Source organism: Ailuropoda melanoleuca, chromosome 1, assembly GCF_002007445.2.
Source record: "Ailuropoda melanoleuca isolate Jingjing chromosome 1, ASM200744v2, whole genome shotgun sequence".
NCBI lineage: Eukaryota > Metazoa > Chordata > Mammalia > Carnivora > Ursidae > Ailuropoda > Ailuropoda melanoleuca.
The window spans coordinates 167,802,863-167,827,374 of record NC_048218.1 but is presented as its reverse complement, the minus strand read 5'-3'; the positions used below and the strand labels follow the sequence as shown (position 1 = coordinate 167,827,374).

At 50.3% G+C, this 24,512-nt stretch overlaps 1 protein-coding gene across 5 annotated transcripts; it reads right to left on the bottom strand.

Annotated features, from left to right (window-relative positions):
- Window positions 1-217: 217 nt before the first annotated feature.
- Window positions 218-12,261, bottom strand: GHRHR (growth hormone releasing hormone receptor). 5 transcript variants are annotated; one of them, XM_019799689.2, is made up of 13 exons: window positions 12,065-12,261; window positions 9,855-9,957; window positions 9,626-9,733; window positions 8,984-9,081; window positions 7,658-7,755; window positions 6,833-6,965; window positions 5,347-5,500; window positions 5,022-5,082; window positions 4,508-4,577; window positions 3,724-3,815; window positions 3,099-3,150; window positions 2,416-2,457; window positions 219-650 (listed from the first exon to the last, which is right to left on the bottom strand). In XM_019799689.2, the coding sequence occupies exons 1-13, from the start codon at window positions 12,119-12,121 to the stop codon at window positions 525-527; spliced, it is 1,194 nt and encodes a 397-aa protein (XP_019655248.1). In that variant the 5' UTR covers window positions 12,122-12,261; the 3' UTR covers window positions 219-524. The 5 variants fall into 5 exon arrangements, with proteins under 5 accessions (XP_034525868.1, XP_019655248.1, XP_002919306.1 ...); XM_002919260.4 differs by having other exon boundaries at window positions 3,099-3,228; window positions 12,065-12,260; XM_019799690.2 differs by lacking the exon at window positions 219-650 and adding an exon at window positions 673-717 and having other exon boundaries at window positions 3,099-3,228.
- Window positions 12,262-24,512: the final 12,251 nt, after the last annotated feature.

Sequence of the window (24,512 nt, the reverse complement as noted above, 5' to 3'; positions counted from 1 at the left end):
TCTCTAGCAGACTAATAACGGGGACGGAACATGACAGAGGAATGATAAAGGCACTTCTGCACCAGAGATCCCAGTCAAGGCTGTAGGATCCACCCCCCCACCCCCCCACCTCCCGTGGCAGCGCAGGTATTCGCTCAAACTCATTCTATTCATTTATTCATTTATCTATTTATCTATCTATTTATCTATCTATTTATCTATTTATCATTTATTCATTTATCTATTCATTTACAAGTTTATTGGCTCCTCTGGCCTTGGGCTATGGCCCAGACTCCAGGAGAAGGAACAGGAGAATAGAGACAGAGCAACCCAGGAGGTCAGAGATAGACACCAGGGACCTAGGGTCAGGTGCAGGTCAGGTGCAGGACAGGGTGAAAGGGTTGTCCCTGGCCAGGGCAGGAGCTGGGGCAGAGGCGTGGCCTGAGGGCTCTCTGGGGCGTGGGTCCCTCTTGCTCCTGCAGGTCCTGGGCCCACCGTAGCTGCCCAAGTTCAGGGGTGGGCTCCAGCTGCGTGACGCGGCCAGCCTAGCATACAGACGTCAACACCTTCACCCCGGAGCGGGAAGGCATCGTCCACTTGGTGAGGGCCCTCCGGGCTGGCAGCAGCTCAGGGTCATGGCCATGCCACCGCCGCAAGATCTCGGTCCTCACCTCCAGGGACAAGGGAGAGGATGTTAGGAAGGTCGCACTACTGCTTCTGTGCTCCACCCCAGTGGGACTGAGGGTACAGGGAGAGACCATGCAGGAGAAACAGAGACATGGATTCCTGGGAGAGGAGAAGCCACTATTGGCCGTAGCCACCGCAAAGTATTACCTCTAGAAGATACTGCTTCCTCCTTCCTGTGAGTATTCCTGGCCATTCCCTTTAGCTCTTTTCTCTTTTAGCACTGCCTTTGTGTGAGTCCAGTTAAAGACATTTTCTATGGGTGCTTTCTTCAGTTTCTGACCAACTAACCACACTGCCCTCCCTGAGTGGCTTAGACCATGTGCTGCTCTGGGATTCAGTCCTGCCCTGCCCACCGAACTGAACTATGGCCACTGGGAACCTGCCCAGAGGAAATGACCTAAAGGGAGAAAAGACAGAACCCTGTCTAAGGAGCTGTAGATGAGGGGACTGGGATTCCTGTAAGCAGCTGGGTGGGGGAGGGAGAGGGCAGGGGAATCTGAGCGGTCACACCTCCAAGGGGCTGTTGGGGTCAGAGGGAGCTGAGAGGCTGTGAGCCACCTGACAGAGCTGAACTTCAGCTTTAGTGAAAGACAAAAGGGAGACAGATTTCTCTTCAACATAAAGGTGAGCTTTCCCACAGGTGCTTAACAACAGAAGAGCTATTTTGAGTAGTAAGCTCCCCGTCACCAGAGGTATGTAACTATCCGGTCTCCAACATGATTTCCCAGGACGGATCCCTTCACAGCTCTCCATGGAAGCCTTTTTCCCAAGTCCCCCCAGCCTCAGCCAAGGCCGTTCCTCACCCATGTCAATGTCCACAGGACCCAAGGGCCACTACAAACAGATACTGCAGTCCTGTGTTTGCACCCAGACCCCCGATAAGGCTGTGTGAAACTCAGGGTGGCTGGGGTGGGAGTAGTCAGCGGCGTGGGAGCCAGTTAGGGACAGAGGCGGCGGGAGAGGGAGAGAACTGTTCCACAGCTGGCAGAGGGCATGTGCACCCAGGACTCTGGCAGGTCCGAGCCCACGGCAAATCCATACCACCAGAAGGAGCCCGTCACTCTGCCGTGCACACAGCAGCAGGGCCTGGGGTCTAGGATGCTGAGCTAAATTCTCTTATCTCTCCCACAAAGCAAGTCTGTCCTAAGGGACAGATGCAAGGTTCTTCCAGGGTGGGATGTTTTCATTTTCCTCTCTCTGCCATCTTTTCATACTTCTGCAAGCATATCAGCACTCTCTAGTCATGGGTGCGTCCTCTTCTGTTTGGTCTGTTCTCTTCATCAGTCCCTCTCTTCCAGGTGTTTTCTCTCAGGATCCCTGGCTCTGTTCTCCATCTTCCCCCCTGTTGCTCCTGACTCTATTTTCCTAGTTCCCTTTATGCTTTCCCCTGACTTTTTCTGTTCCTGTCTCTGTTTTCTGTCTCTCCCAGAGCTGGTTTATTCCCTCCTCCACTCTCCCTTTTGTTCAGTTTTAGGAGCACAGAGTTGGGGGATCCTTTAAGACCATTCCTGGTCCCAAATGGGTAGTATATATAGTCCAGCCCAGAGGAGGGATGGATAAAGGACATTGACCAGAAGCAATCAGGCTCAGCTTGATCTAGAAGCTCAGGATAGACTAAGCTTCCCAAAGGACCACAGGAGTCAAGGTTTGGCTTGAGCTGGGATTTACAGGGCCTGGGAAGAAGAGATGTGACCTTGGTCTGGTGGAAAGGAAGGCTCAATGACTAAGGATAGCCTGGAAATTATATACCTCTTGGTTGAGGAAGCAGTACAGGATAGCAACGATGAAGCCCTGTGGGGCCAAAGAGAAAGGACCACATCAGAATACTGTGGCCTGGCCATAAGATGTCCACAGTCTTTCTACTATCTTTTCCTCTACCCACCTCCAGGCTGTGGCCTGGGCCAGGTCTTTGGGGAAAGGGAAGGAGGTGCATTCATCTCTTACTACAGCCAGGCGCATTGTCTCATGGAATCATCATAGCAAGCCTGTTAAGGCTGTAGTGTTGATCCTGCTTCTCTGATTTTCTTTATTTCTGCATCCCCCAGTACTGAGCACAGATCCTGGCACATAATAGGTGCTCAGTAAATGTTGGATGGACAGATAAGTAGATGATAGGTGTGTGGGTGGGTGATGAATGGTTGGATGAATGGATAAGTGGATGCTAGATGCATGGGTAGATAGCTAGGTGGATGGATGGATGGATGGATAGATAGTTGGATAAATGGATGGATGGATGATGGGTAGATGGATGGGTAAAGGATGAGTAGGTGGGTTCAGGGGAAGTGAATGAATAGAGAGAGAGAGATGGATGAAAGAAAGAATAACCAGCCTAGTAACCCTCAACCTACCATGAACTCTACCAGACCCATGGGCAGCACCACCTCCCTCCTGCCCAAGGACTCAGTGGGAAGAGTCCCTGTGGGGGCCCCCACCTGGAAGGAGCCCAGTCCCAGCTCCAGGGGGAGGCGGATGCCCAGGCCAGCACTGTCGGGCAGAAAGTTGAAGATGACATAGTGAATTCCAAACAGCGGGATGAGGAGAAGTGTTGATTTAGAGAGACGCCTGCAGGAGAAGACAAGCCCTAGGCACCCGAGGCTGGAATCAGAAGCTCCCACATGCCCCCTGCTCACTCCCACTTCCCATCAGTTCCCCGTGCAGACGCTGTGCACCAGGTACCCTGGAGAACACCATGCCCCCCAAACTCAGTGCGGTACAAGGCAGGGTTTCCTGCCTTCGGGACCATGCATCTTGCTGTTCTCGCTGCCGAATGCTCAATTTAGTCCAGTCAACATCTATACATCAAAGTCTAGTTCAAAGACCACCTCCTCCAGGAAGTCTTCCCTAACCATACCTCACTCCCATCCCCGCACTGGATATTTGGAGCCTGTATCCACCCCACGTTGTGATCTCCTAGAGCGCAGGGACCAGATCTATTCTCTCTCTGGAAGCTTAGGGAGGAGCACAGTCCAGGACGGTGAATAAAACAGAACCACACCGACTCTCACTTCAGTTGTGTCCCCAGCGTCCCGAATGCACACGCGTGTGCACACACATTACCAGTACTGAGACTCGGTGTGGAGGCTGCCCTGAGCCGGTTCCAGTTTCCTCAGCAGGATGCGGATAATATTAAGAAAAAGCCCAAAGTTTACCTGGAAATAGAGGTGCGGGAAGGTAAAAGGTAAGAGTCAGGAATGGACTGGTGGCCTGGGACGCGGCCTCCTGGGGAATTAGAAACCCCAAATCCTTCCAACACAGGGGTGTGCAGGAGGAGCGGTGTGTACGGATCATTGCTCTAGAACGTGTATGCTGGAGACTGGGGGGGCCCACCTGGAGCTCAGGGGCTCACGGTCCCTCTCCAGCCCCGGAATAAAGGGTGGGGGTCAGGCCTTGTCATCCTGCCTCCAGCACCTCCCAGGGTCTACCCTGACACAAAGTCAGTGTTCCCCACTTTTGATAAAATTGGGGGACATGTGCGCATTCCCCGAGGCCACGCACACCAGCCCCCACTGCCCTGTTTGCAGCATGGGAGCGGGGGGTGGGGGGGGAGGTTCCGCCACAGCCCTCCTTCCGCTCCCGCACGCCAGCCTCGCTGCAGGGCTTCGTGATCTACAGTCAGGCACCGGATTCCTCACGACTCTGAGCTAGAAGCCTGAGTGCCAGTGGAGACTACCCTCCTAGTTTCACCAGTACGACACTGAGGTCCAGAGAGGGCCTCACGGAGAGGCTGACCAAGCCAGGCTGAAGAAGCCAGGTGTCCTGACTCCCAGCCTGGAGTCATGTTTCCCGCAGTACAGCCCCCTCGGCCGACCCAGGGAGAATAAAGCAGGCCCCAGGGACTGACCGCCACAGAGAGGACGATGGGCCCTTTGATGATCCACCAGTAAGGGGAGCTGTCATCCAGGTCCCAGCACCTAGGGAGAGGCAGGCCGGGACTGATGGGAGCCACCAAAAATACCTGCCCTCCCTTATCTCCTCTCTCAGCCAATTGGGCCCCCTTCCAAAGGGGCGCATCAATCCATGCTGGGCTTACCCTCTCTCTCTACCCACCTGCTTCTTGCTGGCCCCAAAACCTCCCCTGTTCCAAGAGACCCCTATTTACTGTGTTTCCAACCCCCCACCTCTCCCTGAGCCAAGCACCCCAAGAATGTGAGGCCCCCTCCCACCCCAGGTCCTGCCCCTTCCATGCTGTCCACAACGGCCTTCCCATCTTGCACCCAAGCTGCGAATTCCCTGAAGGCAGGACTGGGGTCTCCTCTGCCTCTCCCCAGCTTGGAGGACCGCTCCACTGCCTGACTGTCCAGCCCACACTCCAGGGGGACCTGGCACCGTGGGATGAGGTAGCCACCCAGACTCACGCCACATCCTCAAAGGCCACCTTACAACACACCCACATGCCAGCAAAGAGCAGGGGAAGCCCTGTGGGGGGACAGAGGAGACACAAGTTAGGGGTCTGCATGCTAGGCTCAGAGACCTGCCCCTACCCGCCACCACCACTGCCGGCCACACGGGGCACCGGGAAGGTAGGACCAGGAAGCTGTAGGACTACCTGCTGCTCTCTCTTCCCCCTGCCCCCGGGCCTGGCATCATCATCAGTGAGCTGAAGGGACCTTTGGGTGAGCTCCCTGTGCATTCCCAGCCTTCCCCTAGCCCCATGGTGCCCTCCCCAGCCTTAGTGCTCACCCCAGCCGGCGAGAACCAGCCACCAGAAGGCTCTCCTGGTGCCGGGCGACTTGGAGGCCAAGAGGCAGGTCAGGTACACGGCTTCCACCAACAGCCAGCTGAAGTTGGTCATGGTGGCGAAATGGGAGGTGGCCACAGAGACCTTGCACAGAACCTGTGGGCCGGGGCCTGGCTTCTTCAGAGCTGGACACCCACGGGAGCCCCCACCCCACTCAGGACCCTTCACCTTGGGCTGCGTGGTAGTACAATGTGGTGGTTAAGAGAGCAGATTTGGAGTCTGGGTTCACGTTTATCATGTGTTAGCTGGGTAACCTCCGAGACTCACCTTTTCATCTGTAAAAGGAAATACTTCCAATACCTATCGCATGGTCTCATCATGAGGATTAGATGGAAACGCTGCATATGAATTGTTACTTTCGGTCAGCCCTTCCTGACCCCACGTCCATCCCCAGAACTGTGCATAGGACCCCCCATTCCTTCCTGCAAACATACAGCTCCCTCACCCCGCATTCGCTCATTCACTGCAGGACTCGCTCCTCTGTCAGGGTGAAGAGCACTGCCTCTGAGCTCAGGGGGCCTGAGCTCGGCCCCAGGCCCACTCATGTATAAATGGGACTAAAATGAAAACACACGTAGGAAATAAAAGGTGGTAATATTTGCAAAGCATTTAGGCCAATGCCACCACGTAAGTGCTCAATACGTATCATTATTACTATTTCTTTCATTTGTTCAAGGTCATTGTTGCCTTGCCCGTCTGTGTATCTGTCCATTTCCAGCACAATTTTAGTGTACCTGGGGAGTGCGGGGACTCCACGCTGCCCCCAACCACCTTTTATTTTCATTCTCCTCTGCTTCTCCCACCTCCCTGGCCCCATATGACTCCTCTGGTTCTTGGACAGGCTTCATGTTTTCCTGTCTGTGAGAGTCTGTTCACCCTGGTCCCTCCAGTTAACGTGTCCTCCCTCCCCGCCCCGCCCCCAGCTCCAAAGCTGCCTTCTCCCTGAAGTCCAGCCCTCAACACCCCCTCCCCCACTCTGTGGTCCCATAATCTGGTGCATTCTGTCCCCAGGGCCCCATGGGTGCTTCTTGAGGGAGGGACCCGGCTCTGCCTGGCCCCACACATCCCCCAGGCAGCCACAGACAGGCTGGCGTGTTCGGGGAGGTAGGAAATGCAAAGGCTGCTGGGGTGAAGTGTGGGCTAGGTAGGAGTATGGAATAAGAACAGAAAGGGGAACGTGGAATATGGGAAATGACATGGATTGGCCCCACCGTCCGAGAAATGGCATGCGGATTTAGGACCAGACTCCGGAGAGAGGCAGGAAGGGAGAGGGTGTTAGGGTGTTTCCTGTTCTGTAATTGGCAATTGCAGAGCCCCAGGGTCAGCCCACAGGACTGGGCAGGCTGGTGGGGGGTGGGGGACCTTCTACGTCTCTAATGCAACCTTCCTTCCCCCACCCACCCTGGGCCCTCCAGCCCCAGTGGTTACAGTGGAGAAGCTGCAGTGGTCTGTGTTCTCCCCGTGGAAGAGGGTAGCGTCCTTCAGGAACACAGCGCCCGCCTTGAGGATAAAGGTGATGAACAGCTGGGTGTGGATGTAGTTCCGGGGACAGTGGAGCCTCCTGGAGGAGCGGGGCGGGAGGAGGGTGAGCATGGTGGGAGACGAACTGGACTGACTTGAGTCAGACCGGGCTGCTCTTGGAGCTGCAGGTGTCCGTGCAGGACAGCTGAGCAAGCCCTACCCTGGGCTCAGCAGAGGTGAGAGGACAGAGAGGACCAGTCCCTGCCTTAGGGGAGCTCAGAGTCTGGGCGACAGAGGCAGAAATGGCAGGGTACCACCCAGGGGAGCCCCCTAGGTGCACAGAGAGATGAGGCACGGCCCCATTAGACAGACAACAGCACAAGACGTGTGGGGGGCTCAGACTCTGAAGTTGGGGGTGCTCAAGACGGGCAACGGTCAAAGGGTTGGAATAGTCAAGAAGGATTTCACAGGGGGGAGGCAAAGAGGATTCTTAAAGCAGATGGGAGCTGGGCTTCAACTTTTGACAGATATAAATATATCAAGGATGAAGTAACCGGGCATTCCAAGCAAATAGAGTAAGTTCCATGTGAGCAAAGGTGTAGAGATGGCAGTGAGTCCTGGAGTGCGAGGGGTGGGAAGGGAACACTCCATGGAAAGGAAAGGAAAAGCCAGGAATGGCTATGGTGCCTAGACCCGGGAACCTCCCAAAGGTCCAAGCAAGGAATCTGGCTTAGTGCTATGGACAATAGGGAGGCAGCGAAGGTTCTCGAGCAGGTGAAGAGGACGGCAAACCTGAGAGCAACCAGGATGGCAATGGCCACAAAGAGGGCCACGACGGAGATGCTATGGCCCAGCGTGTAGATAATCTTCACCGTGGAGAAGTAGGATTTCTGGAAGGGTAGAGATGGAGAAAGCCTCAGAGGCTGCACTTTTAGAAAAGGGGAAGCTTGATGACCGAGCAGGTGAAGGCTCTCAGTTCTACCCCAGAACGCCCCATCTGGGGGCAGGGGCGCCCGTGAGAACCATGGCAAGCTCCCTCATGAACAGAAGTGTTTGTTTACAGCCTGTTTTGCACCTGACCTGTTGGTGGGCGGTGGCAGTGGTTGGGGGGAGAGAAAGGGAGGGGAGAGGGAGACGAGATTGACTCTCACTGCTCCTGGGGCGCGACAGGCAGCAGAGAAATCACAGCTTCCTTCATTCATTGGCCTATTTTGTCATTCATTGAGGAATGACAAAAGCTCATGGGTATTAAGGAGGGCACATATTGCAATGAGCACCAGGTGTTATAGGCAAATAATGAATCATGGAACACTACATTGAAAACTAATGAAATACTGTATGGTGACTAATATAACATTAAAAACAAAAAAGCTCACAAGGAAATGGGGCTTGTTTATTGACAACCTACTTCCTCACCATCTTGGGCACCCAACATCCCCCAAAGAAAGGGGGCAGCCAATGACAGCCACAGGGAAAAGTTCTTTCTATGACCAAGTATTTGGATCCATCGAAGTCCAGCCTGGACAACCCACCCCTACCCCCAAGATGGAGATGGAGGATGTAGCCCGAGGGAGGGGATTGAGGACCCCTGAGGGATGCAGGCAATCACCACCTGTGTCTGTCTTTTCATCTGAAAAATGGTCAGACTCATGCCTTCCCTTGCAGGGCTGAGGGGAAAGAGATTAGGGACCGGGGGTACGGAAGCACCTTGCAAAGGCCCTGCTCAATTCAGAAGTGTGGGGCATGCACACCACTCCACAGACTGAGGACCAGAGAAGGGAAGGAGCTTGCCCAGGACCACTAGGAGCCTCTGTTTCCCTGGAAACGCTCAAAGCTCCTGTCCTGGAGGCCTGGGCACAGAGAGGGCAGCCGGCACATCTCCCACCCTGCCTCTGCCTCCCCTCTTGCCCAGCACCATGGCTCATGCATCACCCTTGAGCAATTAGTGAAAGAACAGGGCCTTCTCTCTTCTAGACACTGCCATCTTCTGGAAACTTCTGCAATTAATATTCCAACCTGCTAGCTACAATGGAAATAGTAACCCCTCCAGTTGTGTAGTCTACCATCCCTACAAACATCCATGGTGACCCTTCCTCCAAGATACCAGGAGCCTCTTACCTCCTCCGTCAGCAGCTCTAGGGGCACAGGGCAGGCCACAGGGTAAGGTGGGAAGGGCTCAGACCAGCCCGTGATAGTGCAATCCCGCTTCACTGCCCCTGGGAGGAATGCAGAGATGGGGACAGAGAACGGGTTCTAGCTCCTTCTCTCTTTCCAGGATGGGTGGGGGAGTTGTGGACCATCCCGTGGTCCTGGCAGGGTCTGTAGACAGCTCCTCTCAATGACAGAGAGGGGTGTTCCTCCCTCCAGAGGCCTGGGTTCCAGGTCCAGCCCTTCCTCACTCCCCCCACGAGGGGGCTGGTAGCATGTGAACGGTCAGATGGGCTCTGCTCCCCTCCACTCCATAGGCAGCCCTCCTGCTGACACCCACAGAACATTCACTTGGGGTCAGGCCCTCGGTCCGGCACGTCCATGCTCTGCTCACCAATCCTCACCCCCTACGAGGTTGAAGTTCTTGTTTTCCCCAGGTCACAAGTCAGGAAGCTGAGGGTCGGGAGGTTGGGTGACTTGCGCAAGGACACACGGGAAGGTGGGAAGTTTGTGTTCAAATCCAGATCTACTGCCCCCAAAGCCAGGGTGCGCCTGCCGTATTCTAGCTTCACCAGATGAAACCACCTCATCTCCCCACTCACCACCACTTACCTGGCTCTGAGCTGAAGTGAGAGAAGAAATCGGGGCAAGAGAGAGTCACCCACTCGCCAGAGCCCGCCATCGGCCAGCACAGCAGCCCATCCCATGTCATCGGGCAGCCTGCATAGAGAGACGGGAGCAGAGCAGACGCAGGGGGACAGGCTCCTCTGCGTTCGGAGTGATGAGGCTAGAGGAGATAGAGGAATCGAGAAGCCACCCCTTCCCTCCCAAGCAGCCGTACCCAGGGTGGTGTTGGACATCCCTTCTGCTGCTTGCAGACACGACCTCTCATCCTCTCTCAGTTGGGCGATGAAATCACACTCCGGGTGCACGTGGCCAGATACCTGCGGGAAGGAGGTAAGTGGATAGGCCAAGCCGATCGGCTGTTCCTTCTGGGTTCTCTGGTCCCAGAGACCTTAGAACAGAGACAAAGCCTGAAGCATTTTGTGTCCCTGCTCCTAAGCACAGGGCCTGGCTCACGGCACTGACAAGGGCACTTGGTGGAGGAGGGAAAGGAAGAGAGGAGGAAGGAAGTGGGGGAGGGAGGAAGGGGAAGGGAGGAAGGAAAGAAAGGTGGACACTTGGACAGATGCTTTCCAATTTCATCTCATGGGAGTAAGTTCTGAAACACGTCGAACACAAGTCTTTGGAAGATCTCCTGGAGCTGGCTGAGCCCACGACTCGTTTGTGTGGGGCTTTTCCTCCATCCCTGCTCTCCTCCCCCCATTCTGCACTCCTGCTCCCTGGATACAATTCTACACAAAGTACCTTGGTCGGTGGAACAACGCCCCCTGTACACACAACGTCTAATCCTAATCCCTGAAAACTGAGTACGCCATCCAGCAGAGCCAAAGGAACTTTGCAGCTGGGATTAAGTTAATGATCTTTTGATGGGGAGATTATCCTGGATTATCTGGGTGGACAGGAGGTCCTTATAAGAGGGCAGCAGGAATGTCAGAGCCAGATAAGGAGATGTGAAGGAGGCTGGTGGGGGGGAACAGTGGGGGGGGAGCTGAGAGAGCATGCATGGTTACGGTGGGGTGCACACAGAAGAGAGGAAGAAGACTCCCTCACTGCAGAAGGGAAAGCAGTAGGAGTTCTTGTATGGCAAAAAAAAAAAACAAACAAAAAACAAGGTCAGGGGTGGGACAAGACAGGTGAAGAAGAGTGGGAGACACAGGCTTCCAGGTATGGAATGAATAAGGTGCAGGGAGGAAAAGTGCAGCGCAAGGAATAAAGTCGGCAGTACTGTAATAGCGTTGTATGGGGACAGATGGGAGCTACACTTGCGGAGAGCACAGCATGACATATAAACTAGTCAAATCACTATGCGTTATCCCTGAAACTAATGTAACAGGGTGTGTCAACTGTACTGAAATTACCAAAAATAAATAAATAAATAAATAAAAAGAAGTTACCTACGCCTAGCCCTTGACAAATCAGATCCCACTCAATGCACAGCAGCCCCGGAGAGAAGATATGATCTCCTTCTTTACAAAAGAGTCAAGTGAGGCTCAGGAAGGGTGGGGGACTTGCCCAGGCCACACAACCAGCTCCTGGTGCTGGGGTTCCAGCCCAAGGCTCGGCCCGCGGGGGCAGGTGAGGCACGGTGCTTGGGAGGCATGGCGGCCCCTGCACACAGATGTGCACACACGCACCGCAGAGGGAGAAGGGGACCTCAGTCCACATGCGCCGAGCTTCCCACCCAGTACCTTGTTGTCCTGGCCTGGTCCCTGTGTCCCTTGTGCTAACTCCTGGAAAACATGCTGGGAAATCGCAGCACATTCAGGGTGGGCCCCTGACCCCTGAGGGGCACCTCAATCTCCAGCACATCTGTTTGCCAAAAGCTCCTCCAGCAGCGCCCCCCCCCCCCCCCCCCCCGCCGTATCAAGAGAGGAACAGTACCCCCAGTGCGGGAGGGGAGCGGCTGTCCTCCACTTCCTGCGCAGGCCCACCTGGCCCCTGGAAACACCCTCTTAAAAGGCAGCAACCTAAGGAGGGTGTGGCTCCTGGTGTGCTGGGGATAGGGAGGGGTCTGGAGATTCTGTGGAAGAGTTAGCTCAGAGAGGACTTGGGAGACAGGAGCCGAACCAGAGAGGCCCTAACTACCTCCCCCGGAGGGCGGGCCGGACAGGGCCTGGAAAGCAGCAACAGGGAGGCTAACTCAGCTTAGCCAGGTTTTCCTAGTCAGAGCTACCCAGAGCCAAGCAGCTGCAAAGGGAAGGGGAGGGGAGGGAGGGAAGAAGAGGGGAAGAGGAGAGGGGAAGTGGAGGGGATGGGGCAGGGGTTCTCTGAGCCATGGCCAGTAACCTGCTTAGTAGGAAGAAACTCCTGGGCTGGGGGAGAGCAGCAGGGACCCCACCAGGCTCCAGCTGGACCCCCATATAGCTCCGCGGCTCCCGGCTCCGGAGCCCAGCAGACGAGGCCGGAGGGTCTGTGTCGGCTACTCACAACTGGCAATGGGCTCAGCAAGCAGAGAATGCAGGCACCCCACGCCCTGCTGTCCATGGTGGGGCTCAGAGGTGGCTCCCTCAGTCAGCGACCTAGTCTGTCCTCCTTGTGAGCCTGGACCCTCTTCCCTCCCCACGGCCCCCTGCTGCTGCTGCTGCCACCCGCTTCTGCCTCCCCTACTCTGGCGGCTGTTTACATAGGCAGGAGCCAGCAAAGGGGATAGAACCAGCTAAATATTCACAGGATTGCAGGACACTGTGCCCAGCTCAGCCCCGGTCCTGAAGTGGGCCTCCGTGTCCCCAACAGGGAGGGGCTGAGCACCCCTCCCCCTTCCACTGTGTCTGTAAGTCTGCCTGTGTGCCTGTCCTGACAGCAAGGGCCTGGAGAGGTGGTAGCCACCGGACACTTCTTGCCCTACCAGGTCATTATTCTTTACCATTTCCTTCTCTGAGCTCCGCCTTCTGCGGGCCCACAGTGAAGAGAGGCCCCCCAGATGAAGGAGACTCAGAGAAGAAGACCTGGGCCCACCATCAGGGAGCCCCCAGTTTGATTGGTGACCCGAGCTTCATCCACGGGGCTGCAGGGCGAGCCCAGGGCTGTGGGGACACAGCAGGGATGGGGGTAGGGTGTCAGTGGGGGTTGCAGAGTAGGGATGACCTCAGAAAAAGAAGCGAGATCATAAAGCCCCTGCATGGACTGGCCCAAAGGAGTCCTATCAGCAGGACCTCACTACTTTCCCCGCAAGGACGCCAGCCTGTAAGGCAAGGTGGGGTCTGCAGGCATCAGGCTCTGAACTTCACACGGGGGCTTGTCAGAGTCCCTAGAAATCTTCATGGCAGCAGAGGGAAATGAGTCCGACTGGGAGGTTTGCAAGGGGACTCACAGAGCTAGACCACCCTAACACAGCAAGACGACTGTTACCAATAGCAACAACTAGAGGACTTACCATAGCTGCTCAAATGATTTTGAACATTTGCTACCTGGTCATTTTTCTTATGGCTTTAGACTTTAAAATATGGAACCCCAATTGGCCAAGCTAAAGACAGTGTTCTAAGTCCCACTGGCTCTCGCACAGCCTTTGGGGATTTGGAAGCATACAGTATCTTCCAGGGCCCTGGATGCCGCTGTCCCTGGTCAGTCCTGACGTGTATGTGTGCAGGTCTGCATCCCCAGAGCTTGCGGGGCAGGCTGCTGGTGACAGCAGGCATGTTTACAGCCTGAGACAAATCATGAATGATGAAGGCTCCTCACCCCCGCCTCGTGGAGAGAGAGGAATCATTTTACATCCGCAGGGCTTTATTTTTCCATTTCTATTCATCACCGACAGCATTGAAGAAAAATATTTTGAAAAGAAAACAGGAACCACCCCAAGCCCCAGACCCCCTTCCCTTGCCCAAAGGTTTTCCTATGCTTTGCCTGTAAAAACAGTGCAGACAGGCGGCACTCACAGGTGGGAGAGAAGAGCACGGAGAAGGTGTAATTTAAAGGGAAAGCTAGAACCTTCTACCCATCAGCTACAAACAAGCAACAGCCCAAGGATACATACTACAGTGAATCACTGTTGGTAATTAGTGCCAATGTCATTAGCATGGATGATGGTTAATAATTGATATTGACACTTAATAATTATTATCTAAATTAGTACCTTTTCACAGGGAGCAATTTCATCCCCCAGGGAATATTTGGCAATGCCTAGAGACAGTTGTCAGTATTGCAGCCAGGGGTCAAGGGTGGCAAGGCGCTACTGGCGTATAACGGATTGAAACCAGAGTTGCTGTTGAGCACCCTCGGGGCATGGGACGGCCCCCCGCAACCCCAGAAAGAACTGTCCAGTTTAAAAGGTCAATGGAACTAAGGTTGAGAAACCCTGATCCAAGGAGTGTCCAGGCCCATGGTCTTTCCAAATAGACCAAGGTCACTGGACACCCCTCTCTAACTTCCTCTGTATTTACTCAAGTTCACATTCTGCCTCTGGCCAGCCGTGTGACCTTGGGCATTACGGAACTTTTTTGAGCCTCAGTTTTCCGGCTTGCCAGGATAAGTAGACAAGAACAGGCATATAAATTACCTTACAGAGGGCCTAGCTCACAGTGGACAGTCACGAATGGTAGCGTGTAATAAGAAGGGACTATCAGCGAATAAGGTTAGAACAATCAGTTCTTTGTATGGAAAGAGTAAGGTTAGCACTCTCTAGTTCACATTTACGAAATATAGCTTCTACAAGGTTTAAAGACGTCACATTAAAAAAAAAAAGTAAGTTTTTTTTTTTCCCCAGAAGGGAAATTTTTTTTTAACACCTCAGAAGAACAGAGACTTCCTTATATAAAAAAATAAAAGCCATGAAGAAAAGATTAATAAGTTTGACCACATCTACATTTTAAAAAAAAGTATGCTCAAGAAAGGACACCACAGATAAAACTACAAGCAAGCTACACACCTAAAGAAATGTTTGTGACCAATAATGACAAGTAAAGACATAATATCAAAAACATTTTTTAAAAAATACCTACAAAACCAACCATAAAGAGAAAAACCACCCAAAAGAAAAGTGAGCAAAGACAAAAGCAGACAAGTCAGAAAATAAGCAAAATGTAGGGCCAATAAACAGATGAGGGGGTGCTCAACACGGCTCATGCTCAAGAAAATGAAAATGAAAATAATAATGAGCTACCCTTTTTCACCTATCACATTGCCTAAAATTTTAACATCTAAAAATATGAGACATGAAAAATAACGTGAGGAAATGATACTTTTCGACTTTGCAGATGATACTTTTCGACTTTGAAAAGCAACTTGATATGATCTTTGCAATGTATACACATGAACATACTCAAAAGCCAGAAGCTCCATTTCTGAGTATTTGCCCCAAAGGAAAGTATTATGTAGTAAAAACCAGAGAACAACCCAAAAGTCCAAGGATCATGAAATAGCTAAATAAAATGTGATATGTTCATACAGTGGAATACTACAGAGCATACCATTAAATACTATTAAAATACTATTATAAAGGGTGAACTAAATCTATTTGTATTAACATGGAGAGATTTTTTTTTAAATATATTTGTGGAACTTCTGCTTCCAGTCAAGACAAAGTAGCAGGGACTGATTTACCCTCTTCCTGCCTTAACGACAGGAAATCCAAACAAAATATACAAAATTGTGGGTTTTAACAGGTGAAGAAAAAAAGCACCCAGGATCATCTCAATTGATGCAGAAAAAGCAGGTGACCGATTTGAACACCCTTTCAAGACAGAAACACTTAACATGCTTTATCATGCTTCCCCAACATGATAAAGGCCATAAATGAAACACCCACAGTGGACACCACGCTCCGTGACGAAGATGGAGAGCTTTTTCCCTAAGATGAGGAACAAGACAGATGTCTGCTTTCGCCACTTCTGTTCAGTATAGTACTAGAAGTTCTAGCCAGAATAATGAGGCAAGAAAAGAAATAAAAGCACCCAAACTGGAAAGGAAAAAATAAAATTATCTGTTGGCAGATGATCTTATTTGCAGAAAACTCTAAAGAATACACACACACAAACACACATAAACACACACACACACAAACTATTAAGGTTAATAAACAGATTCAACAAAATTGCAGGATCCAAAATGGACATGCAAAAATCTATCTGTTGTTCCTTTCACACACTAAAAAATAAACAATCTGTAAAGAAAATTAAGAAAACCATTCCATCCATTTACAATAGCAGCAAAAAGAATAAAACGCTTTAGAATAAATTTAACCAAGGAGGAAGTTTTTACAAAAAGAAAACCCCAAAACTACAAAACATTACTGAAGAAATTAAAGATCTAAAGAAAGGAAAATACGTCTCAGTTCATGGATTGGAAGACTTAATTTGTTAAGATGCCAGTACTGTCCAAAGTAATACACAAATTCAATGAAACCCTTAGAAAAATCTCAATGGCATTTTTTTCAGAAATAGAAAAATTATGTTAAAATTCATATGGAATTTCAGGGGACCCTGAAAAGTCAAAACAATATTTCTGGGGGATGATATTAGAGACCTCACATTTCCTAATTTCTAAACTTACTGCAAAGCTATGGTAATCAAAACAATATGGTGCTGGCAAAAATATACACATATAAACCAATGGAACAGAAGAGAGAGCCCAGGAATAACCTCTCTCTGGTACGGTCTATTGGTTTTGGCAATGCTGCCAAGACTGTTCAATGGGGAAAGTACAGTCTTTTCTACAAACGCTGCTGGGAAAACTAGCTATCCACATGCAAAACATGAAGTTGGACCCTTACCCAAAGCATATCCAAAATTTAACTCCAATAGATAAAGACCTAAATTTAATAGCAAAGAGTATAAAACTCTTAGTGGAAGACAGAAGGGAACATCTTCATTACCTTGGATTTCACAATGATCTCTTAAATATGACTCTAAAAGCACAGGGAACAAAAGAAAAGTAGATAAATGGGATGTCTCTAAAAGTAAAGGGCACCATCAAAAGAATGAAAAAAACCCACAGAATGGGAGAAAATATCTCCAAGTCATATATTGATAAAGAATTATTAGTGAAAAAATTTAAAAATTCTTACAGCTCAACAACAAAAAAATAAACAGCCCAATTTGAAAATGGGCAAGAGACTTGAATAGACATGTTTCAAAGATGCTAGACACATCAAATAGAAGAAGCTCAGCCTCGTTAATCATTCAGGAAATGCACATCACAACCGTGGTGGCGTCTGACTTCACACCCACGGGAGGGCTATTATTTTAAATAACAGAAAATAACACCTGTTGTTGAGGTGTGGAGAGATGGGTCTTCGGGCACTACTGGTGGGAATGCAAAACGGTCCATCTGCTGTGGGAGACAGTTTGCAGTTTCTCAAAAGGCAAAACAATTTTTAAAAAGGGGGTTAAACAATTCTACTCCTAAGCATATATACAGAAGAATTGACAGTGGGGACTTCAACAATGCTTGTAGACCAAGGCTCATAGGAGCATTATTCACCATTATTCACCATGGCCAAAGGTGGAAACAACCCAAGGGTCCATCGACAGATGAGTGGAGGAACACGATGTGGCACATGCCTGCGATGGAATATTCCTCAGCCATACAAAGGAACGAAGTCATGGCATATGCTCCAACGTGAAGGATCCTTGAACATATTCTGCCAAGTGAAAGGAGCCAGACATAAAAAGACACAGACTGCATAATTGCACTTAGATGAGAGATCTAGAGGAGTCAAATGCATAGACACAGAACATAGAATAGAGGTAACCAGGTCCGGGGCAATGGGGGGGAGCTGTTACTTAATGGACACAGAGTTTCTGTTTGGGATGATGAACAATTCTGGAAATAAATAGTAATGCTGGCTGCACAACACTGTGAATACCTAATACTTCAGTGCTTTAGCCGCGGAATTGTACACCATTTGGGCTAGAATGGTAAGTTTTACGTTATGTCTATTTTACCACAATTTTTAAAATGAAAAAAATTTTTGATTAATTAAAACAAAAGTAATCGTAATATATTGTGGGATCTATGGCATATAGAGAGTAAAAAGTATGCAAATGAGCAAAAATGAAAGTAGAAGAAAACCAAAGTGTGTGTTTGCACAGTTTCTACGCTGTGTGAGGCAGCGTAATATAGTTCGAGGGTAAACTGCAGTGAGTTAAAGATACACACCGGAAATCCTTGAGCTCCCACATCAAACAATACAATGAAGAGGTGGTTCATCAGCCAATACCAGAGATAAAATTGATCATATAAAAACTGGTTAATCAAAAAAAAGAAGAAGAAGAAAAGCAAAGGAAGCAAAATGAAAGAGCAGATAGGACAAATAAAGAGAACATAGCAGAACTGAAGATGTAAATTCAACAACATGAATAAATAAATTAAATGTAAACAGACTGATCACCCTAATTAAAGAAATCATCGGATTGAGAGAAAAATGAAGACCCAGCTACATACTACCTGCAAGAAACTCATTTTATTTTAAAGTAGGCTCCACCCCCAGCATGAAACAATGCAAGGCTTGAACTCAGGACCCTGAGATCAAGAGTTCAGGCTCAACCGACTGAGCCAGCCAGGTGCCCCAAGAAACTCATTTTAGAGGCCCCTGGGTGGCTCAGTTGGGTAAGCATCTGTCTTCAGCTCAGGTCATGACCCCAGGGTCCTGGGATTGAGTCCCACGTCAGGCTTCTTAGTCAGCAGAGGTAGCCTGTTTCTCCCTCTGCCTGCTGCTCCCCCTGCTTGGGCTCTCTCTCTCTCTCTGACAAATGAATAAATAAAATCCAAAAAAAAAAGAAGAAAAAGAAAAAGAAGCTCATTTTAAATATAAAGCGCAGATAGTTTAAAAGGTCAGCAATGGAAACCACAAACGACATATGTATTTGGATGGCTGAAATTTAAAAACTGACAAAACTAAGTGCAGTCAAAGATACAGAACAACTGGAACTTCTGCACGTTGCCAGTGAGAATGCAAAATAGTACAACCACTTAGAAAAACAGCTTAGCAGTTTCTTTTAAAGTTAAGTATACACTTAGCATCAATCCTACTCTAGCTATTTATCCAAATGAATTGAACCCTTCCGTCCACCTGTACACAAATGTGGATTGCACTTTATTCATAATCACCCAAAACTGGAAAAGACCCAGATGTCCTTCAACAGATGTTGGTAAACAAACTATAGTCCATTCACACAATAGGAAATCAACAAAATGGGACAGCCTATTTGTTCATGCAACAATGTGGCTGAATCGTAAATCTACTTTAGTGGGTGAAAGAAAGAAACCAAACCCAAAAGGCTACACACTCTATTACTCCATTTACATGACATAATAGGGAAGAGAAACTACAGAGTCAGAAAGCAGATCTAATTCCCAAGGCTTGGGGGTCAGAGAAGAGTCTGATTACAGAGGGGCAGCATGAGGGAATTTGGGGGGATCAAGGAAATGTCTAGTATAATAATGTGGGATATATGATTCCAGGCATGTCAGAATGCATAGAACTGTACATCTCAAGGAATGAATTTTACTACAGGCTATTTTTTTTTAAACCAGCCAGGATGGGGGCGCCTGGGTGGCTCAGTCGGTTAAGCATCTGACTCTTGATCTCAGCTCAGGTCTTGATCTCAGCATCGTGAGTTCAAGCCCCATGTAGGTGTGGAGCCTACTTAAAAAATCAGCCAGGATGTCGGGGGTATTCAAGATCTCATGCAGACTGTGACAAATGAATCTGACTGTATTACAAGTATACAACAACCACACTCCAGGGAGTGGGAAAGAAAGGGGTTGACCTCAGTGTTTTGCCTGGATATCGTGCGGCTAAAGATAAAAAGAACTGTATACAAATTCCCTACTGTATTTGGTAAATTTGTTTTTCACAAAGGTATGAGTTAACAATCCTGAAATATATTGCATGCATCGTAGGGTGGAACAAATAAGTAAATATAGTGTAACTAATGACATCTAAATAAAGATATTGTAGTTAAGGAAAGCCAGAGAAGTTACACGTAAGTAAAGAAAAAATGCCAGAATGAATACACAGTGCTCCACAGACCTGGAGTCACGGGTATTGGGATAAAATTATGTTTTCCTTGAAGAGATAGATACAGAGAGATAGGAACAAAGGTAGGTATGTAGGTGGGTAGATACATACATACGTGTACATATGCACATACATGGGTGAGAACATGTTTATGTATCTTCGAGCTCTGTCCAGTGAGAGGGCCAAGTGTCATCCTGTATCGGATCCTGGAACAGAAAAAGGACATCAATGGAATGTGAATAAAGTCTGCAGTTTAGTGATGGTATTGTATTAATGTTAATTTCTTATTTTTGATACTTGCATAATGGTTATATGTTAAAATTAGAGGAACTCTCTGCACTACCTTTGCAATTATCCTGGATGTCTAAAATTATTTTTTTTAATATAAAGTTAAAAAGAGACATAGTTAAATCAAGAAAATGCAAAGGTTGGGCGCCTAGATGGCTCAGCCAGTGAAACGTCTGCCTTCGGCTCAGGTCATGATCCCAGGGTCCTGGGATCGAGTCCTACCTCGGGCTCCCTGCTTGATGGGGAGTCTGCTTCTTCCTCTACCCCTCCCCCCTACTTGTGCTCTTTCTCTCTCTCACTCTCTTTCTCTCTCTCAAATAAATAAATAATCTTAAAAAAAAAAAAAGAAATATACTGGCGCCTGGGTGGCTCAGTCAGTTAAGTGCTGACTCTTGATTTCTGCTCGGTTCATGATCTTTGAGTTTGGGATCGAGTCCTGCATCGGGCTCCCTGCTCAGCAGGGAGCCTACATCTTCCTCTCCCTCTGCCCCTTCCCCCTGCTCGTGCTCTCTCTTGCTCTCTCTCAAACAAATACATAAAATCTTTTAAAAAAGAAAAGAAAAGGCAAGCCACTACATGAGAGAAAATATTTCTGAAATATATATATATATATTTTTAAAGATTTTATTTATTTATTCGACAGAGATAGAGACAGCCAGAGAGAGAGGGAACACAAGCAGGGGGAGTGGGAGAGGAAGAAGCAGGCTCATAGCAGAGGAGCCTGATGTGGGGCTCGATCCCATAACGCCGGGATCACACCCTGAGCCGAAGGCAGACGCTTAACCGCTTTGCCACCCAGGCGCCCCTCTGAAATATATATCTTATAAAGAACTAGCACCTAGGGTGTACAAAGAATTCCCACCACTGAATAGAAAACAACCAGGTCTTCAAAGAATGGTTAGGATTTGAACCGTCGCACGAATGACAAGCAAGCACCTTTAAAGATGTTGGACAGCCTTAGGCATTACAGAAATCCACGTTTCACCATGGGCTCCACTACACGCCCGCTAGAATAACAAGTAAGGAAACTTGACAGTGTGAGCTTGGGCAAGGCTATGGAGCACCTGCGGCTCCCAGGCATCGCCAGCGGGAATGTGCAATGGTACAGCCTCTCTGGAAAAGAATTTGGCAGTTGCATATAAAGTTAAACATACACTTATATGATCCAATAATCTTACTTGAAAGTATTTATCCACAAGAAACAAAAACATATGTTCACACAAAGGCTTGAACCCAAATGTTCATAGGTTCATACTAATGGAATGTGGGGAGTAGTCAAAAGGAACATTTGCCTCAACTCTGGTATACCAGTGTTTACGAAAATGTGGGAGGGGCACTACTTATACAATTAAAACTAAATTTAAAAGGTCACGTACCTAGTGTTTTGGGTGTTTTTTTTTTTTTGTCACCTATTAGGTCTGTCTGCCCTGCAAGCAGGTGGGCTCCTTGAGGGCAGGGGCGGATGGGGTCTTCCCAGAGAGCCCCTCTGGCCGGCAGCACAAGGCTCAGATACACAGCCACAGAGGCTTCTCCGTCCCTCCTGTCTGGTGCCCTCTGGTGGTCATGCTGAGCAACCACGGCCTCTTCTGAGGCCAGGGGGCCGGGCCAGGCTGGAAAGTCTCAGGGTGGCTCTGGGCATGCCCATAGCTGAGGCTGGGTCTTGTAGCTGGTGGATGGGCCTCAGGGACCAGCTGTCTTTGGATATGTGGCTGTGATCTGCTTTCTGGGGTGGGCTAGGGGCAGAGGGTATCAGAGCAAGGCCAGAGCGAGCCCTATCCCTGCCTGAGTTTAGGAGCCTTTCCCCTGTTCCCTGACTCTGCCCTTCCATCAGGGACAGAAACAATCGAGCGCAGGAGCTAAGGTCCTGGGGCCTCAGAATGGATTCCTTTAGACAGAAGCCCCCATCCTCGGCCCTCTGAGAGGGGACTTGACCTAACTGGAGCTCTGCAGGGACACTGCTGCCTGAAGCCATCAGCTGCTCTCACTCAGGCCCATGACCCAGCTCTGCATGGGGCCAGAGTCAGAGCTCAGCCTGCGATCTCTTTGGGGTCTGGGTTAGAACAAAGATGAGGCTCAGATCGGGGGGGTCAAGGTTAGGGCTGAGTTTGGGGGCTGGGTCAAGACTCAATCTCTGGTCAGGTCAGGAAGAAAACCAGGGCTGAGAATTCTTAGGGGGACCACTAAGAATGATGCTTAGATTCCTTGGGCTCTGAATGGTAAGTCAGTTTCTGTTAATAAGGCTTTTAGGTCAATCTCACAACCCCAAACTGCTTTTTCTGCGCAACAGAAATTATGGCCCCGCGGGGGCATCTACTAAATGAGGGGCAGGGTGAGGTGTGGACTGGCAGGGGTGCGGGAGAAGCTCTGGCCTTCAGCCAGGCAACACGCGAACAATGTGACACTTTGTTTTCCTCCAACCAAAGAAGGTGCTTTGATTCGTGCAGATAACTCATTTCTTTGTAAACTTTAAACTTCACCACAGACTTTGCCCTCCTTCTCCTCAGACAGGCTCTCTCTAGACAGGCCTGACTAGAGGGGCTGCCTGGGAGGGATAGAGGCCCAGCTGTCCCCAACATGCACCCAGCATGGATAATCGTCCTTGTTTTGCAGAAGGGGAAACTGAGGTGCCCGAGGTTGCACGGGAAGCTGTTCTCTGAGCTGGGACTGTGATGCAGCTGTCCCGGTTTCCAGCCCCAGGTGCTGTCCATGCCCCGAGTTGCATACTATAGTTCACCAGAAGATTCTGATTCAAATTTTTGGTGGCTTATTTGGGGTTAAAGAGGTCATGACACAAGAGCAGGCTCTGCGAGCAGAGCTCCGATCCGTGAGAGTATCCTGGGGAAGGGTGTCCATCCAGCGCTCTCCCCGGTGACAGGGCAGAGCAGGGCTGTCCCCATACACACTGCCCCACCTTGCGCCATTCCCTGGACTTCCCGGACAAGGCAAAGCACCACCTCGAGGCAGAGGAAGGGTCTCCTCACCGGTGGGGAGTCTGAGGCCCAAAGAGGACAGGAGACCCACCCACGGTCACACAGCCTGTCAGGAGCAACACAGGGTGCTCCCTAGCCAGCCCCTCCCTCCTCCCAGAGCAACAGCAGAAGGGGCAGTGCCTGTGAAATGCGGCTCTGGATCTGGAGGGGACAAAGCCAGGATTCCAGGGCTGGGGGCTGAGGAGGTGTGAGTGGAGGGCTGCAGAGTGGAGGGCTGGAGGGACAGGGGGTCAGAGGGCGGCGCTTGGAATCCAAGCGGCAGGCACAGAGCCCTGCCTGGTCAGAAGGAGTCGAGAGTGGCTGGGAGAAACCGATGGCGGCAAGTTCCCCACAATAAATGACATCCTGTGACACGCAGCAGCGGGGACGTGTCTCAGAAACAACGACGGAGGGCACATCCCAGAAAATCACCTACGATATGCTACCATTGCAAGAAAGCTCAAAAAGAGAAGCTTTAAACCATAGATTAATTCGGTATACACGCTATTCTAGTTCTTGGGGTGAGGGACGGGCTCGTCGGGGTCTATCATTAAATATATTTACAATTTGCCTCTATAATAACTACTACTTTCCTAGAGCTTACGACGTGCAGACCCTTTAATAAGGCGCATCACGTACGTGATCTCACAAGAGCTCTACGGGTACGTCCCCTTTTCTCAGATGAGGAAACAGGCCCCAGGGATTTGCTGGAGTTGCGAGACCCCCGATTCTACCCCAGACCGTCTGATTCAAAGCCCATGGTCTAAACCGCTCCACCAAGCTGCGTATGTTATTGTGTAACTATGTTATTTTTTCTGTCATTAAAATTTTAAAGTGTCCGGGGAGAGGTGGGAAAGGAGGCTGCTGCTGGGTTCCAGGTGTCCCCACCTGCTCTCTCCTTCCCTAGATAACCCCCCCCCCACTTCGCTGCCTCCTCCGCGCCCCTCTCTTCCCCTCTTCTCTCTCCCCCTCCCCACCTCCTCAACCATCCACCCTCCTCTCTGGGCACCTAGTGCTGATGACCCTGGGCTTTGACACCAGGTCACCCGGGGTGCAAATGAATGTGACCTGCCCGTTGCAGGGCCGAGCCTGGAAGACACGCGGAGGAAGCAGCGCTGGGCCCTGCTCCTAGGGCCTCCTTCAGGGCTGCTGAGCCACAGGCTCGTACAGAAGGCGCTGATGCGCTCTCAGGATCTGAGCAGGGCCTGCCCTTGCGGTAAGAGAGGGTGGGGAAGGCAAGGAGGGCCCGGACGTCCCCCAAGGCCTTCTTCTGGCCTTCTGGCCTCTCTACAACTCGATCCGCACCCTCGATCCCCACCCAAACCAGCTTGGCCCCACCCAGACCCCTTATGTACAAACCATATGTCCCAGTGTCCCTGCCTGCCCCTGTTTGTCCAAGGCTTCAGCTGCTTCCCCTGATAACCCGAGGACCAGAGGTCCTGGGGAACTGGGAGGAGCCCAGGGCAAGCGGAGTTCAGAGATGCTCAGCTGGGCCCCTCCCTCTGCTCAGGAAATTTTGGGGGCCCCTGTGGATGTTTCAGGGCTTCATGCCTAGACCTTGTTCAAAAACTGGTAGCTGTCCCCATTTTAAAATGTAATTTCCATTGTTGCCCCCCAGGACCAATTCCAGACTGCTTGACTAAACCCCTCAAAATCCACT